The 16,704-nt window shown below is 41.8% G+C and overlaps 1 protein-coding gene across 3 annotated transcripts in view; it reads left to right on the plus strand.

Moving 5' to 3' along the window:
• PDZD2 (PDZ domain containing 2) overlaps window positions 1-16,704 on the plus strand; it is a 100,714-nt gene that overhangs the window by 35,133 nt on the left and 48,877 nt on the right. For all 3 annotated transcript variants that reach the window (XM_053448153.1, XM_053448154.1, XM_053448155.1), the window contains exons 2-5: window positions 8,941-9,367; window positions 11,409-11,551; window positions 13,114-13,246; window positions 13,602-13,769. In XM_053448153.1, coding sequence (XP_053304128.1) covers window positions 8,941-9,367; window positions 11,409-11,551; window positions 13,114-13,246; window positions 13,602-13,769 — 871 coding nt within the window. The remainder of the gene's footprint in view (window positions 1-8,940; window positions 9,368-11,408; window positions 11,552-13,113; window positions 13,247-13,601; window positions 13,770-16,704) is intronic.

The following is a 16,704-nucleotide window of genomic DNA, read 5'->3' on the forward strand; positions in this document are numbered from 1 at the left end:
CTTTGTTCGGGACTAGCGGGGGTTATGGCTTCTTACGAAGACTGGTGGGATGGTCTCTACTCTTGTGGACTAAGAAGGTGGTCACTGGTGGGGTTTGTTTTGTTTGACTAGATGGGTGGTCATTACACATAGGGCATGTGGAGGTGTAACGTCTAGATTGTAAGCTCTTTTGAGCAGGCCCGGAATGTCATCTGGTCATGTAATCTACAAATTATTAGCTGACTACCCTTTGTACAACACTGCGGAATCTGATGGCGCTATATAAAACATACCTACTGAAGCCTACCCCTGCGGGTCTAAAATATGTGACGTGGATATAATAGACGTTCCTTGTGAATCTATATTTTTTTCTGTCCCCCCCCCCCCAATTTCCATTCAGAAGAGACGATATTATTGAATGTATTAATCCTCCCCATGTGTTTTTATACCTGACTTTCCATGGTGTGTTTTCATGCCTGCGAGGAAGTTCATTAAAACCCACGAGCCTCACCCTTTCCATGGAATAAGATGAAATAACATCGCTAGACCTGCGGTATCCTGAGGACTTGGACGGACTTGGACGGTTTGGCTGACGGCAGATAAAACCCATGTCACCCATTTTTCCAAATGTAACACTCAGATCTCGATCGGTCGTTGGACTTGTCTTATATTCAGGAGCCATATGTCTATCCCGCGCATGTTTGAATTCCCTTACAGTAGTAATAGCTTATCTACTACCATCTCAGTAAAGAGATTTGTGGAAAACAAAATCATCTTTGGAAGAATAAGACGTTGCAGGTCCCCGGTTTGGGCTTTTAATGGCAAGAAGACAGACACTGCCTTTTCCCTATTTATGCTGGCTTAGAGTGATTGGGTTGAAGTAAAGGGAGTATGAGTGGTGATAGCGCAGTCTGCGTCCCATACTTTCCCATTGAAAGTTTCTCTAGTACATGTACGGGCCCACAATGCATTGTTTTTAATGGGCATTGCCCTTAAGGGGTTAAATTTCCTGGAATTCTGAAATGAAGACAGCAGGAAAACGCAAGACGGCGAGATGCCGTGACGGCAAATCTTCCTCAGATCATCAATATTTAAAGCTCACGCAGAAGTCATCTAAGGATCCGCTGCCTTCTACTGTTGAGATTCCAGCCTCTGTTTTTCTGGCTGTTGTAGATATGCAGAGATTTAAAGTTGGGTTATTTAAAAAAAAAAAAAAAACAAAACCCTTATATTTACTATTTTTCACCCTAAAAGCGAGGTAAAAACGGAATGGAGGTCCATGTCAAATCTTCATATCAATAATACATATTTTGTAAGTAAAGATGTAGGCATTTCAGTTGCAAAATCCTAGTGCACGATATGGCGCTATCGCCATAGAAACCACAGCTAAGTATTCCCTTAACTGTAAATTTAATGCAGAACTTGGCCCCTAGATTTTTTTTAGATCTGGCTCCTCTTCTTTTTGTGCCAGCCCTGACCTAATGTGTGAATCAGAAAGGGGAATGGAGTGGTTGTTGCCATAGCTGGAGACTCCGGGGGTAAAGTGTCTCCTCCCTGGGTCTCCAGGTCAGCATGGAAGAACTCCCGTCCGGAAGAGCTTCTCCGGTTCTCCATGTCAAGACCCGAATCCTACGGGTCTCTGGAGCGGGGTCTTGACACGCCCCTCTCCTCGCCCATTTTTCTTTAATGGCTGGGGTCATCGGGACCGCCCACCGACATCAGCGCCCAGAAGTTCCCAGGTGTGCCGATTGGTTGTCATGAGAGTTTTGTTTCAGCTGCTTGCCTTCACTATACATTATGAAGATCCAACCCCAGTGAGCTTCTGCTGCCGGAAGAGCTTGGCTGGCCCTGTATAATGTATAGTTAAATCAATGGGTTTTCTCCAGTCTCCTCACACATATAATGTAGAAACCTGCCGGTGTTGGTCCTTCGTAATGAATAGCGAGGGAGCTGAAACCACAACTCTCCCTTTAGTGAATAAACCCCATTGTGTTTGACAATAGACAATAGAATAAGGAAATCCCAGCGGAGCCTGCTGTGAAATTGTTACCTTATGGTTAATTTACACATACATTATTAGAAACATACTTAGGTGGGAAGACTTTCTGGCAAAGGGAGATCGCCCGAGGAAAGAGAAAGTAATAACTTAAATACAGCTTCTAATTTGTTAAATTGTACTTCTAAGTAACCGAGTGGTGACACGTTTACCCCTCTGGCGCTGACATAGTAAATTCCCACTATTCTTTCTTCTGATATGACCCAGCTTGATCATTCTTTAAGACATTTACTTTATGGATTGTTAAATCTGTTTGCGGTAACCATGGCAACAGTTCCAACAGCAAAAGGGAGGATTCGTTTTTGTTTGGAGTTGTGGATTGGGGATCATAGTTGGAGCCAAACACATACGTATGCACGGGAAATACCCAAGGTGCACCATCACGGAGAGGTATCTTGCCCCCGGTCATGCCTAACTACCCCCCCCCCACTTACCTCCCTGACTGCCGGCCAATGCGCTGATGTCACGTCCCAGCGCTGAATGCATGGAGTGAGAATGGAGACTCTACTGGTTAGGCCAAGTGCTCCATAGTGTGAATGAGCCGGGTACAAGGAATCTCCCCAACCGGCCCATGAAGCGGTGGACAAATCTGCCCTGGGTTATGTGGCTGCTGCCATGCTCCTCCACCGTTATCTTAACTGCCCTGACGTCCTCCTTATGTATGTGACGGCCGGTGCCTGCTGTCACCCTCCCCACATTCAGAATAGACCGTTTTATGAAAGTGATACCAGTTTAACTCCAATGAAAGCCCGTGGGGAGCAATAGCCCATACGTCCACAAAGTGCTAGCTAAAGCTCACATGATAACAATGGCGCCCACAAACGAATGCTTTTCCAACAGATATAATCCAAGCTCGTGCTTGTGCACAGTTGACGGAGTTTCCACAACGTGATTTTTGTCTGGGAGGAACATTCACTAAAGTAGGACTTAGCAGGCGAGATGAAAATTCCAGCTCCATGTATGATGATGGGCCAACATCAGTGAGCTTCTTCTTTAAGAAGGGCTGTGCTGGCCCTGTATAATGTATGGTTAATGCAGGGAGATGTCCATAACTTCACTGAGTTAAACTGCGTTATATATCATAAATCACGCACACACGTATACTAAATAAATGTTTTTTAATACAATGTTACAAGTCTCCCATTATAAAAGCTGGATAGCGACATTTTGAAGCTATCCGATCTTCTCAATTTGCGGAATCGCAGATAATTCAGTGAATGAGTCATTTTCTTCATCATCCAGCGCCGGTAAAGAAATCTTTATAAATTCACCACTGGGTAACCCAAGAACTGCCCAGCAACCGATGAAAAATACATATTCTTATCAGTAGTTCTTTTGTTTGTTTTGCGCACCTACTAATAGACCTCGGCAGAGTGACCTAATGTTCTTGTGTGTCCGTTTCCTATGAAGTCCGTGGGATGCGTGTTGTGTCTCGCAGGTTTCTGGGGACTTCCACCCGTTATTTAGGGATTCTACCTGCTTCTGGCAGTCATTTAAGGACAGCTGGCAGGACTGCCCCATTTCGGGACTGTTGGCAGCTATGACATGTGATGCCACAGCATTTTGCGTGATATAATGTGCTGCACTGGAAGCTAGTATGTTCGTAAAAATAGAAAGCTTAAGTTATCCTAAAAAAAAAAACCACTATTTAGGTAAATTGCAAACGGAGAAGTTTCATTTAACAAAAAAAGTCCATGGCCGACTGCCCCCTAAATCCAAAAATTCTAACATATATTATACACTATCTGCTAAACTATATTCTCTGTTACTCTGTGTTAATTATACTGCTATTTATGTTATGTTAAAATATTTTCTGGAGTAAGGTGTCTCGTATTATGTTTAATAACAGTTTTGTTTGATATCCAAATGCTTCAGTCTCTGGGAACGAAGCCAACGTAATGAATCCGGAACTCCATACTACAAGTTAGTGTGAGACGGAGCCACCCCGGACCCAGGAATGTAATATAACAATCAGATGATTGTTACTGTATTTCTTCAATGTGTAGTCAGAATCCCACAGCACATTATCATATAGATTGCCTAAGGGAATTCATTTGCGATATTGCGACCATAAAAGCAGAGTCTATTTTGCTAGTCTAGTTTAGCCTTTGGATGGGTTTGTTGGTACCCAACGTTTGTGCAATGAGTTCCTCAAGTGGGCTGCAGTGTCTTTTAAATTCATGTTGGTGGATTATTCTGAAATATGACGCACAGAACCCTTTGGCCTATTTAGTCTTTTTAGAGGTGGGGCTGGTGGCAGGACCATTTACCTACCATTCATCCCCCTTACCAGTCCAGTCACCTTACGATCTACTGAAGCAGGACTGGTGGATATGACATTGTGTCGCTGTGGGACATTGCATGGTGACCACGTGGGAGCTGCTATCGAGGACTGTGCTACAAGCCAATTATCCCCACTGTCTGCTAAAGTGGGTGTGCCTGAAAATTGAGACTGTTTTGCTTAAAACAGGACAGTTAGTAGGTATGCTGTAAAGTCATACAATAAAGACCCCCCCCAAACCTAAACTGTGAAGGTTAAAAAAAAAATTAAAAAAAAAAGGGCAAAAAGCCTCCTTGTCTTCCTCTGAAATTGTCTGGAAGTCTGTAGTCACCTTGTCCCTTTTATTAAAAATGTGTAGCCTATTTCTGATCACTTGTACCGAACCAAGGAGATGCTAATTTGATGCCGTTTCCCAGCTTTCATCTAATAAATAAATAAATTTGTGGTAATTATATGGTGGATATCCATTTGGATTTCAGGTTCTCCTGCATCAGTTGCTGGTGTGTGAGCTCTTTATGACATGGTGCAATTAAGGTCCTTATTTACCAGTGACTCTGGGCCTCTGCTGCCCCTAGTGGAGAGTGAAGGAGCAGGAGGTATAAAAATATTTCAGTATTCATGTTGGCTATTTCTCTAGCACAGTGTAAGCATAAAACATTGTGGTCCGTAAAATGCATTCTGGTAGGATAGGCGCACTGTAACATGTTTATCGCTGGCTGTTTATTGTGGGTTCAAAGACTTCCAGGATACGTTCTCTACGCCATACTACGGTAATCTCTGTCCTTTTGAGTGTAAAAAGCACACAGCTTTGTGCCTATAATAAACTGGGGCTGTCAATATACTTGTGCTTCGCTCTAATAAAAGATAGATTAAAGAAACTTGAAACTTTTGAGTTGCCGTAAAGACATTCCCATTAAGCATGAAAGGCGTGAATGTGCCGGGATGGGTTATACCGGTAGTAATCTGCTTGGATTCTACGCTTAGATTGCTTTTGATAAAGCAATGTACAAAACTGAACATGGGTGTGATGCCTATGTGTATGTGTTAAAGTGGAACCTCCACCATTACTAGTATAGCTTAAAAACAGGTTTCAAAACTATTGTTCTGTTTAGTTTTTTATGTAAAGTTTTTGTGACTTTGTGACGGATTGCTGTTATGTGGTCTGAGAGGATCCCGTTGAAGAATAGTTTTACACAGCTTAAATTATCATTGTTTCTTGCTGTTTCTATATATATATTATTGTGACTTTTAGGGCTGAAGAAGCGTGTGATGCCCTCCTACCCTGCAAAACGTTCTGAGCTCCTAAAAAGAGATGCGGGGCCTAAGTAGGGACTGTCCTTCCTAAACGCTTGGTAGATATGAGTTTACTGATTCGATTGCATGATGGTGTTCTGATGATTTGATGTTCTGTGTATACGCCCTAAACCAGTGCGCAAACATGATAATTCTGGTAATATTACTAATATCCAGATTTCAAGCACCGAGGGTGTTTACCAAAGAACATCGGAAATGATGACTGACGGACGTTGATTGCTTAATCGTTTCAGTGAAAGGTGTGTTACAACCCGAACCGAACAGGCAGGGAAGTATCCTATTAAATGTACAACACCTTATTACGGCATTTCCTGCACATAAAGTTGTCAGATTCCGACGATGAAAGTTATTATCTTCAGCGCTGTGTAATTTGCTGCTGGCCCTTAGTAAATAAAAGATAATAATACTCTTTATCTCCTTTATTGGATAATTATCCTGCAGGCAACTCCTAAGGATGTATCCCGGCTGATAAAATTATAATATATATATATAATGATACACAAACCAGAGCCAGGCGTTTATTACATGTAGTTATTTCGTATGGGTCTGTATTTTCACAGTACATATAGCAGGTCCTAGTTTAGAGATGCTCATCCTGACATAGGGGTGTGGCCAGAGGCGGGACAGGGTGGAGCTGGAGGCAGGGCCTGGGCGGGACTACCTACCTACTTTACCCGGAAAGCCCACTCGATCCATTCATCATCATAGCATTGCTTGGTGGCCACGTGGGAACAGCAATGGAGGTCTCTACTGCAACATGACCAATGTCAGGTGATCATAGCCAGATCTGACCCTATTAACCGTTTAATGGCCCATCACATAATGCAGATTTTACACAGTGACTCACCAAATATGTTAACCAAGTGACTCTAGTACCGGTCCTCATGGAAAGCTTGCCTTGTCATTATTTAAAGATACACATCATTGACTCACCTGCATTCAAGCAGAGATATCAACCTGACTAAACTGGTTGCAAAAGCACCAGTTGGGAGTTATATATATATATATATATAATCACAGCAGTGTGGGGTGGGAAGGTCGGCTCCACACTGTGTTACTCTGAGATTTTGCCCCTTCTGAGTTCCTAAGCTTGGAGCTCAAACCCTGAGGGTACCCGGGTACGCAAATGAGTTTACCCTTTCCTGGGCTGATCAGGGGAGACCTCATGGAATTCCTGATGGCGTTTCTTTAATGCCACTTGTCGTCTTCTTTCCTCTTAGCTTAATCAGTCTTTATATTGAGAAAGCCCCATATGATTCATCGCACGGCGAGGGAACCTGTTTAGTAGCTTCATAAATCTGAAATCCAGATCTCCACCCAGACCAAGCAGCCCGCAGTCAATCTCATTAAATCAAGTCTGCTTGGTTTTGAAATGTTGTGACTTTCTTTCCCCTTTTCATCTCATTTGCTTAATACCCCGGCTAACACCCTTACATCTTTGCCTTCCACTCCTATATGTAAAGGGGAAGTGTTTAACACGATTACATACATTTAAAACACATAATAATCATTTTATTTGTGAGTTTAATATGAAGTATTTTTATAAAGCATTTCATTTGTTACTGAAGCTGTAAACGCGGGAAGGAATTTGAATTGAATATGTTCTTTTCTTATTGTTGCGAGTTGTAGAAGATCACAAGGTTAATGAATTCATCTGTAGAAGAATTTCCCAATATTCCTTTCCTCACAATGATAATTGACCTCAAGTCTGACAGAGAATTTCTCGGCTCTGAATGGAGCATGGGAACAAACCGGGCTTGGAAATCAGAGAAAAGATAGTCTGTGTTTGGTGTTAATAAAGAAGAGTTGTCTTAGGGTTGGTTGGAATCATTTGAAGAAAGCCAGACGCAGATCTTCCGGCTTGACTTACAGGCAAGTTATATCTCGAGTGATCATCTCTACAATGTTCCCCTATATTATTCACTAAGATGTGAGGCTCACAGCGCTCCCCATCTGCTTCCCCCAACATGTCTGACGTCAAATACCGTAAAGAGACAGACCTACATTTACCCGATATATAATTGGGGCTCGGGTCAGACTGGAAGTCCCTTATTATGTGTGGTTTCTCATATCGTCTCGACGTATGAGCGCCATAATGGTGCTGTTTTACCTACCTGTCCTACCTGAATGTCACACTTTCACAACTAAAAGCAGCTCTAGAAACTCCATTTGTAGTAAAACATCCATTGATATAATCACGTAAAGTTTGACTTGTTCATCATTTTGGTGGGACCACTTAATTGTCATGTGACACAAAAGCAGGCACTGATAGGTTGTTACCGAAGCAAAAGAAGCTTCAAGGTTTTTGTGTTTTCATGTCATTAAGCTTGCAAAGGTCTTCAAAAAATGACAGATCTGCTGAGGCTTATTTCCGTAACACACCAGTAACTTGGTCATTTTCACACCGCTTTTGGCGGAATTGATGCTGAGATTTGCATTTAACGTAAAAAAAAAATAGGGCTTACCAAACTTTTTTATGGAATATTTGACACTCCTGCAGAAGTTTTTTTCATTGAAAATGCCAGATTTGACTTGTTCGCACTCCCTTACTTTATGGTTTCCTATGAAATCTGATCATATAACTAGCAGACAGAAGGTTCACTGCTCTGCCAGAGCTGTCGCTTTGTATTTGGACGACTCTCAAAACTCCTATGCAGAAAAATGACAGCAGAAAGGCCCCAGTGCTATTCAGAATTTAATGTAGTAGTTAATCTCTCGGCTGTACGGATTCCAGAATCATTTTATGATACATTTCCCAGTTTAGGCTACCCAAAGCTCTCCCTCTATTGTCGAGTGGCTTTGTGTAGGTTTGAGGCTAGAAATGCTCCAGAGGGCTTTTAGAATAAGGGAACTTTTTAGGGAGCCGGGAAGAATGGTCATGGAGTAGTCAGAACATGGGAGATAGCGGGCATGACCAAATGTTGCTCAGAGAAAGAAGAAACTGACCCGGAGACTCTGGGAAGCTGGTCTTTACCCGGAGACTCCAAGTCAAACCCAGGTCAATTTGCAGGTGAACTCGTATTCAGAATGTATTATCAAAGACGTTCCTGAGAAGGCCCCCTCAGCAAGTTGCTTATAGCCATTTAGTAAGATAAGACATAATTAGATGTATTAACAGGGTGGCTGTAACCAAAATATTGCATATGTAAAGAAAGTAACATTTAAGAGTTTCTAATTTCTAGATTGACTCCAGATTCGAACATGCTGATTCAATTGCTTTAAACTTTTTCTAGTAAAATGTTCATGTATTTCACAGTCTATATTGTGCGGAAGTGTTTAAGAAGCACCATGTTTGTTTTTTCCCCCCCAGTTACCTGGCTGAGCAGTGCTGGAATGGCGGATTTATCTACCTGATCATGTTGCGCCGCATTAAACGCAAAGCTCCTCTTCCTCCGTCAAATGGCAGCCACGGCTCCACCTGTGAACCCAAAGCAAGTTCTACCTCACAGCAAAGTGTCAGAACAACACAAAATGGAAAAAGAACCAGGAAATTTGGGGTCATCTCAAGGACTTCAGCTAAAGAAAGCAATGAAACCAAAGGCACCCAGGAGGCCATTCATGAAAATGGACATCAGATACCTATGGACATTGATGGCTCCCATTCTTGTGATGAGGCTATGGGAGGAGATGACTCAAGAAATACACAATCATACCACTGTGAAGAAGATGAGCCTCGTAGACACCATGTTACGAAGGTGGGAAGGACCATGTCCAAGCCATGTGAGAGTTCACCAAAGGTGTGTTTCTCTAGCTCATTGAGTATAAAGAAATATGTTGTCCATCTTCAATAATAATCGGAAGTCTTAGATAACCTATGTTGGGTTGTATGTGTGTTGCTGTCTTGTTGTCACATTATATTTTTAATTTTTTAAGTTATTGAGGTTATTTTAAGATTGACCAAACATTGTAAATACTCTCATGCGTCATCTTCTAAGACAGAGCTGAAGAGTGTTTAGGCTGCCTGTAGCCTTCCCTGATGCATCGTGAAAAATTAAGGGATATTTTGACCCAAATAATCTGCCTTTGTGTTTATTAGAAGCAGATGTGGTGTCAGAGCAGGGAGACAGAAAATCTAGAACATTGAATAATATCACAGCAGATCAGACCCATCCATCTAGACTGCCCATTTTTTCTTGATATACAGACTCAGACCACCTTAATCAGACGTGGGTCTCGTCTTCAACTCAGGAGCCATATGCCTATATAGACTTTCCACCTTTGATTCTGGTTTTAACCGATATGTGATTTGGGAAACCCAGATGTAACTGAATTATAAATTTTTTTTTTACAGTTAACATACGTTGCAATAGTTCAGGGAAAAATAAATTGGATTCAGGCTTGAAACTGGATCACCTTCAAACGCATAAATATTTAGATTAACACATTGGTACTTGACAAACATGTCCTAGATTTTCTGACACGTCTGCATATATTGGATATAAACATGGCAAGGCTTGCTGCTAGGGAGCTTAACGCTAGTTTGACCATATGGCCAATCCAAATAAATTCAGCACGGTATGTTTCCATTAAGCGTTCGTTGGTGTGATGCATGAATCATGTAGTTATTCTATCTCCAACAATCTTAACTTAATGATCTGATACATCTACAGCCAGAGGAATCCAAGGAACAAAGTAAAGCTACCATTCCAACAGGAAATTGATAAATACTAATCATCAATCAATGATAATCTACGATGTTGTTCTCTTAGAAATAGATAATTATAGATAATAGTAGATTTTAAAAAAATGAGCATCTGATTACGATTCATTCCTTTTAAGTTCAAGGAAACCAAAAGCAACATATTTTTCTTTCGTTTTATTTGATCTCATAAAATATTTAACCCAGCTCAGGTGATACAGATTAAAGGTACATATCCCTCGTATCCATATTAATGTACGGAATGACTGGATGTTACCTTGTTTTTCTTAAGCCATAGAGGGACTCATCATAAGCTCTTTATACATTTAGTATGTCTCCCAGAACCACATTCATTCATTCATTCATTCGCCTTGTATGAGATGCCTTCGGCCGAACTCCTCTCCTGCTCAGCACTGAGCAATCATGAACGCCTCCAGCAATGGTTGCTTGTGATGGCGCGCATGTGCCTTTGGTGCTCCTACTAATTTCAAGGGGCTCTTCCACCAGTGATATTTTTTTATACGTTTATGTATATTAAAGTAGTTTTAATGTGCATGAATGTTTGGGGTAGTATACTGTCCCTTTAAGAGATTTGGTTATACTTTGGTGGTTAATGAGATGCTAGCCCAGCACTGAGTAGCGTATGAATGTCTCGCGCCATGGTATATGAATAAATCATCTACTATAGGCTCCTTAGTGCTGATAGCAATCTTCTGCGTATAGATGTAGTAATAGAATGTGGAGTTGCACGTGTCTTTTGTCTTAGAAGTCTCTCGGAATGCAGATTATAGAAGGAGCTTTATTATGTGCTGTGTAACTCTCTCCCTAACTTGCATTCCTGAAAAGTTTGACAACTCAGTAACCCATTCATTGACCACTGAAATGTGTTTATATTACTGTAAGAATATGCTAAACGGCAGGCTGCTCCTCTATACCAAATCTCCATCTACTTTGTGAAGAAAGTCTACCATGTCAATGAATGGATTATTGGGGTCAGGGAGACATTGGCAGTGCACTCCTTGGCAATAACCTGCTTGTACCTGCATCTACCGGCCAATACCCTGTGTGTTCCTGCCTTCCCCCATCCTCTATATATACTATACATAAGCTGCCTTACCCGAAATATGTCCCTTTTTCAGCGTGATGGTTGTTGCATTTGGAAGATGCACATGTTAAAGGGACCTAAAGGGTTGGGAATCCAGATTACCGGAGGCCGAGGCTCTAAAAGGTCCCCTCATGGAATCGTTGTTGCCCATGTAGAAGAAGGTGGATCTGCTGACAGGTATGTGGTTGTCTTTAAACTTTGTTCCTTTTTATATCCCAGTGATCAAAATTAATTAGTGTTTCAGAATACTACAGAATACTTTAGTACAATCGGGACAGATCATCACGTACAGAACACATAATTGCTAAACTCCCTTCTTTAGGATCCAAATCCTTCTTTCCACTCAGAATGTTTGCTAGATATGAAGGTATCACAGGGTTCTACAGCTCTAAAAGTCACTATAACATGTATAAAACCATGAACGTTTTTGGAAATGAATAAAATACATTATTCTAAATGATGGCCTTCATGAACACCTCTTGACCATGTCTACACCCGGTAGAACAAAGCGATCCGCTTTGGATGTTTGATATGTTGGAAGGAATGGAAATTGTATTTTTGTAGGTGACCCAATGCATGCTAACATCTGAATCGCCAGTAACATTGTTTATGAAGATGTTGACACTTACTAGGCAAGTACTGTGATTTTTAGGGTGGATTAAATTTTCCACCTTCTGCCCAGTTGATCTCAGTTAAGCATGTTATGTGTATGGTGGGTGAAGGAACCTCCTAGACGTGATGATTATTCATAGAGCAGTTTCCTAACATAGCTTCACACATTAGAGTTGCAGCATCATCAGGAGATGACTGTACTCATTAAAACAAAGAGTAGACAGGAAAATCATAAACACACAATAGAGAGGAAAGGCTGGGACGTAATGTCACACGCAGCCAGGGCTTCATTCCTACAGTCACATCAACACATGTGCCTCTTACCCATCATGTGAGACCATGTGGGCATCAATGGACCACAGCTTCACGACACCTAAAGCAGCTGATAATTGGCCTGTATCTTACATTCTGTGAGCTTTAGGTCCACAATAATTAGAGAACTCCTGTGAAATTGTTAGGATAAAAATTGGCCACAGATTTTAATATGTATGGGAAACAAAACCACAAAAAATTATTAACGTGATAAAGTAATTGCCAGAATTGCCACCAAAAGCAATACAGTGCATACATTCCCCCATTGTTTTCCAAGCATCCCACTGACAATGACTTCCCCCCTTCCCATACATATAACACCATTAACCCCAACAACAAAACCAATCGGGAAAGGGCCTACCGAGACGCACCTTTCCCACACCAGGTTCTGAGACACCGACCAGCTCCAAACCACCAACCAAACCAGAAACACACTATTTCCTATTAGCCAACCATTATTCCACCCCACCTTACACTGACCAGCCCCGCCACTGTGACACCGACGAGAAAACCTTTGGTAACTCTACTAATAACATGGAGGGAGGGAAGATTCAGGTAAGAAAAACTGATTAGAAGTCACAAAATGGAGAGACCTATTTATACAGGACCTCCCAAAGTCCCTTATCCAATGTCCCTTAACTCCATTATCCTAAACCCACCTCATCACCCAGTCGAAGCCCCTTCCGGTTAGCTGCGCTGTTCCATGGGCCACATTCCCCTCTGAGACAATTAATAAATGAATTGAATTAAACGTGTGCATTACATGTGAAAGCTCACGCGTCTCCTACATGCAGCTGTTCCTTTTCTCTCTGTAGGGATGGCAGATTAAAGGCTGGGGACGAGTTACTAATGATTAATGGCCAGTCTCTGGTTGGACTCTCTCACCAAGAAGCCGTGGCTATTCTCCGGGCGACAGCGGGACTTGTTCAGCTTGTTGTTGCCAGCAGGGTAGGTGTATGTTTAATTCATTTTGCATCAATTATCAACTGGTTAATCTTGTAAACAACTATGTTTCAATTTGTGATCACACTCGCAAGAGGGAAACGCGGGGATCGTTTTTTTATTACTACCGACAGCTCGCCTATCGCTTGGTGCTTGTACCATGTCCCTAGAAATCAGCATTATCTAATAGTTCTTCAAATCTTTAGTGTGCCTTGGCTCCAACAACTCCAATTAAAATATATGACCATACGCTTCATATAAAAGTCTTCGCCGATATATCATGGTTGGACTTGGTAGGTTCTGTAGGACATTAGAACTTAATGAACTTTGTTCGCTCATCATAAGACCCTCTTGTTTTCAGGATGGCAACGAGGTGGATTTCTTGAAGTACCCATCTACGAGTTTGCCTGATTTAGTGAGCGCCTGCGCAGCCCAGGATGTCTGTCCTTCCACTGACAACAAGGAAAACGTAGAACCAGACGGAGAAGATGACAAAGAGTGCCATGAGCCTTCTTCAGGACCAGCAGCTGTGAGTGCATTCATATTCCTTAATCATTCCAGCGTTGCCTACTCGTGGAGCCATTGTTCGGTGAATTATGTTTACTTTCCTGTTCTGTGGGAATGGGGTTTTTGTAGAGGAAATAATATATGAGGTAATGTTGTATTTTTTTTTGTTGGTAATACAAATGTTACAAGAAATTGCCGAGCGCCAAAACAAAACCAGCTGTTCCGTCTTTCCCCCATCAATGAAGAGCCTTGGAAGGGCTGCCTCCTTAAAGGAAAAGTCATCTCAGCTCTAGTGGTAGATCTTTGTCCTTTAAAGCTATATTTGAGTGTTTTGTTTAGTTGACTAGTATTATATACAATGGAGTAACTAAATAATTTGCTAACAAATATATTAAGTGAAGAAAACATATTTTTTCCCAATCCCTCTGATTGTAAATTAGTTACAATAACCATGGCTGAACTATGATACGTATCTGTGGTTTGAGGACAGTATAGTGACCCATGCAGCCTCACCAATAAATAATGCATATTGAAGTTCTTTTAATATACACTCTTCAATCAGTTAATATACTTAAATAACATGAAAAAGACTTTGCTAATAGGAGAAGCTGCAGCTGCAGAGCAGCAGTGCACTACCCCAACCACAGTTCTGTTTTTGCCACACTGATTTTGTGCTTTCTACAAATGCGCATGGGGGTCTCACTAGACACCCCTCTCTTCCCCGGAAACCTCTCTGAGCCGGAGCTGGCGGGTGGTGGGTATAATAGGTGGGTGCAAGTAGCAGGAGATGTGTTCAGCCCTCAAGCTAACTATTTGGGAGACAAAGAGCAGGAAAAGAATGATTATTTATAGGGATCACTTTAAATGTTCCTGGAGTGCCCCTTTATCAATTAACAGTCTGCAGGTACTCGGGATCACTCTACACTACATTCTGTTTATGTTCACTTTAAGAAAGTACTCGTTAAACAGATAATGTTATTCATTAACAATGCTGATACAATCTGGTATGAGGCTATTACTATATTAACAGGCGGCATAGTTTCCTGGGCTGAAGCAGAATGTTGTCGTACTTTATGGTGTTTGTTTAATGTGTGGATATATTAATATGATACAATGGAAGGTATGCAGTTGATTACAGTATCAATGCAATAAAACAAATGGACATTCGAAAAGTCCCTGGAGGTCAGGTCTCTATGGGCACCACGGGCATCCGGGGGTATTTGCCCCACTCCTGGAAAATCAGAGGCCTGCTGGAGTAACTGCAGGGGAGCGAGAAACCGTAGGCTGTTTAGAGTGGGTTAAGTAGTCATATTAACCCACTCTAAACAGCCTACTGTTTCTCGCTCCCCTGCAGTTACAGTGGTTTTGTCTACTTTCTTGCTTTCCTCGATCTGGTCTCCTCCCCTTCACTCTGGCAGCTGCTCCTTTACAGGCGCAGAGTCCCTGCCTGCGCAGTGACATAGTTTGTATGCTGCGGGCACAAGGTCTTTTTTTGGGTTAGTTGTGGCTAATTTTTACCACCCCAGCTATTGGGGTTCTCATGATCTCATGTTGCACAGGTACATGCTGCTACTACTACCACTGTCATATAATTTTTCCTTTTAATGGGTAACTAACATTTGCCTCTCACTGGGAAACCGCTCTCCTGAGCAAAAAAAGAGGTAGGCAATGAAGAGGAGATACGTAGGTATTGGAGTGGGATAGGGGAAAGATGAGAGGGGATATTTGCCCCACCCTGGAAAAAATCTTGCAGATGCCTGTGAGGTCCATGGAACATGCGCAATGTAAGGCTGCATAGGAACAATAGTGTGTATACCTAATTTTATTATTAATACAGGTACCAAAACCACTCAAAATACAGGATGAGAGAGGACCTGTACAGGAACAATACATCTTTAAAGCGATCATGCATTTTACATTTTATCTTGCAAATTCTATTTTTTTTACAAGAATTTTACAGTAGAGTGCAGTTTGGCAAGCATGGTCATTAACCTGGGATAAAACTGATGGCTGTGCGAATTATTCCGGTCTAATGCGAATATTGAGTGCGTACGCAAACACCGCCATCTGTCCACAGCTAATTAGTGTAAAATACATAATAACTCATAATGGCCTCCATTACCTTGTGCACGCTCTTCTGCTCCTGGACGTCACTTGTTATCTTAACCCCGATAGTCCTCCGTATCACTTCATTGTGCTGGTTTAACGTCCTGGTTTCCATATCTTGCTGCTGATATCGGCGCGGGATGACAGTGAGTTCATTTGTTATTAATGACTCCGGTATATAATAATGTCGTGAACTTATCAGTGATAATTAACGCATGGGTGTAAAAAGATAAACACTTGATGTGCTTTGTACCCGTTGGCAAACGGCTTCGGAAAGGGTGACACAAAACCCCTATTTTACATTTTTTTATGCGGTACAGATTATTATTGCGCTTTATAAACAGGCTCCTGGAACATCACTCCTGCCAAACGGGGTAATCAAACTCTTCTAGTGGAAAAAAATCACCAACGGTTTTATTTCTTTATTTGTTCATTGGTACAAATGTTTGGGGTCACTTAGAAGTGTCCTCGTTTTTGAAAGAAAAGCAAATTGTGTCCATTAAAATAGCATGAAATAAATCAGAAATCCATCGCAGATGGGGTTAATGTTGTAAATGATCATCGTAGCCAGAAACGGCTCATTTTTAATGGAATCTCTTCATAGGCGTGCAGAGGCCCTTTATCACTCCCATCACTCCTGTGTTCCAATGGCCCTTTATCACTCCCATCACTCCTGTGTTCCAATGGCCCTTTATCACTCCCATCACTCCTGTGTTCCAATGGCCCTTTATCACTCCCATCACTCCTGTGTTCCAATGGCCCTTTATCACTCCCATCACTCCTGTGTTCCAATGGCCCTTTATCACTCCCATCACTCCTGTGTTCCAATGGCACGTTGTGTTCAAGTTTAA

The sequence above is a fragment of the Spea bombifrons genome, chromosome 1, assembly GCF_027358695.1.
Source record: "Spea bombifrons isolate aSpeBom1 chromosome 1, aSpeBom1.2.pri, whole genome shotgun sequence".
Taxonomy (NCBI): domain Eukaryota; kingdom Metazoa; phylum Chordata; class Amphibia; order Anura; family Pelobatidae; genus Spea; species Spea bombifrons.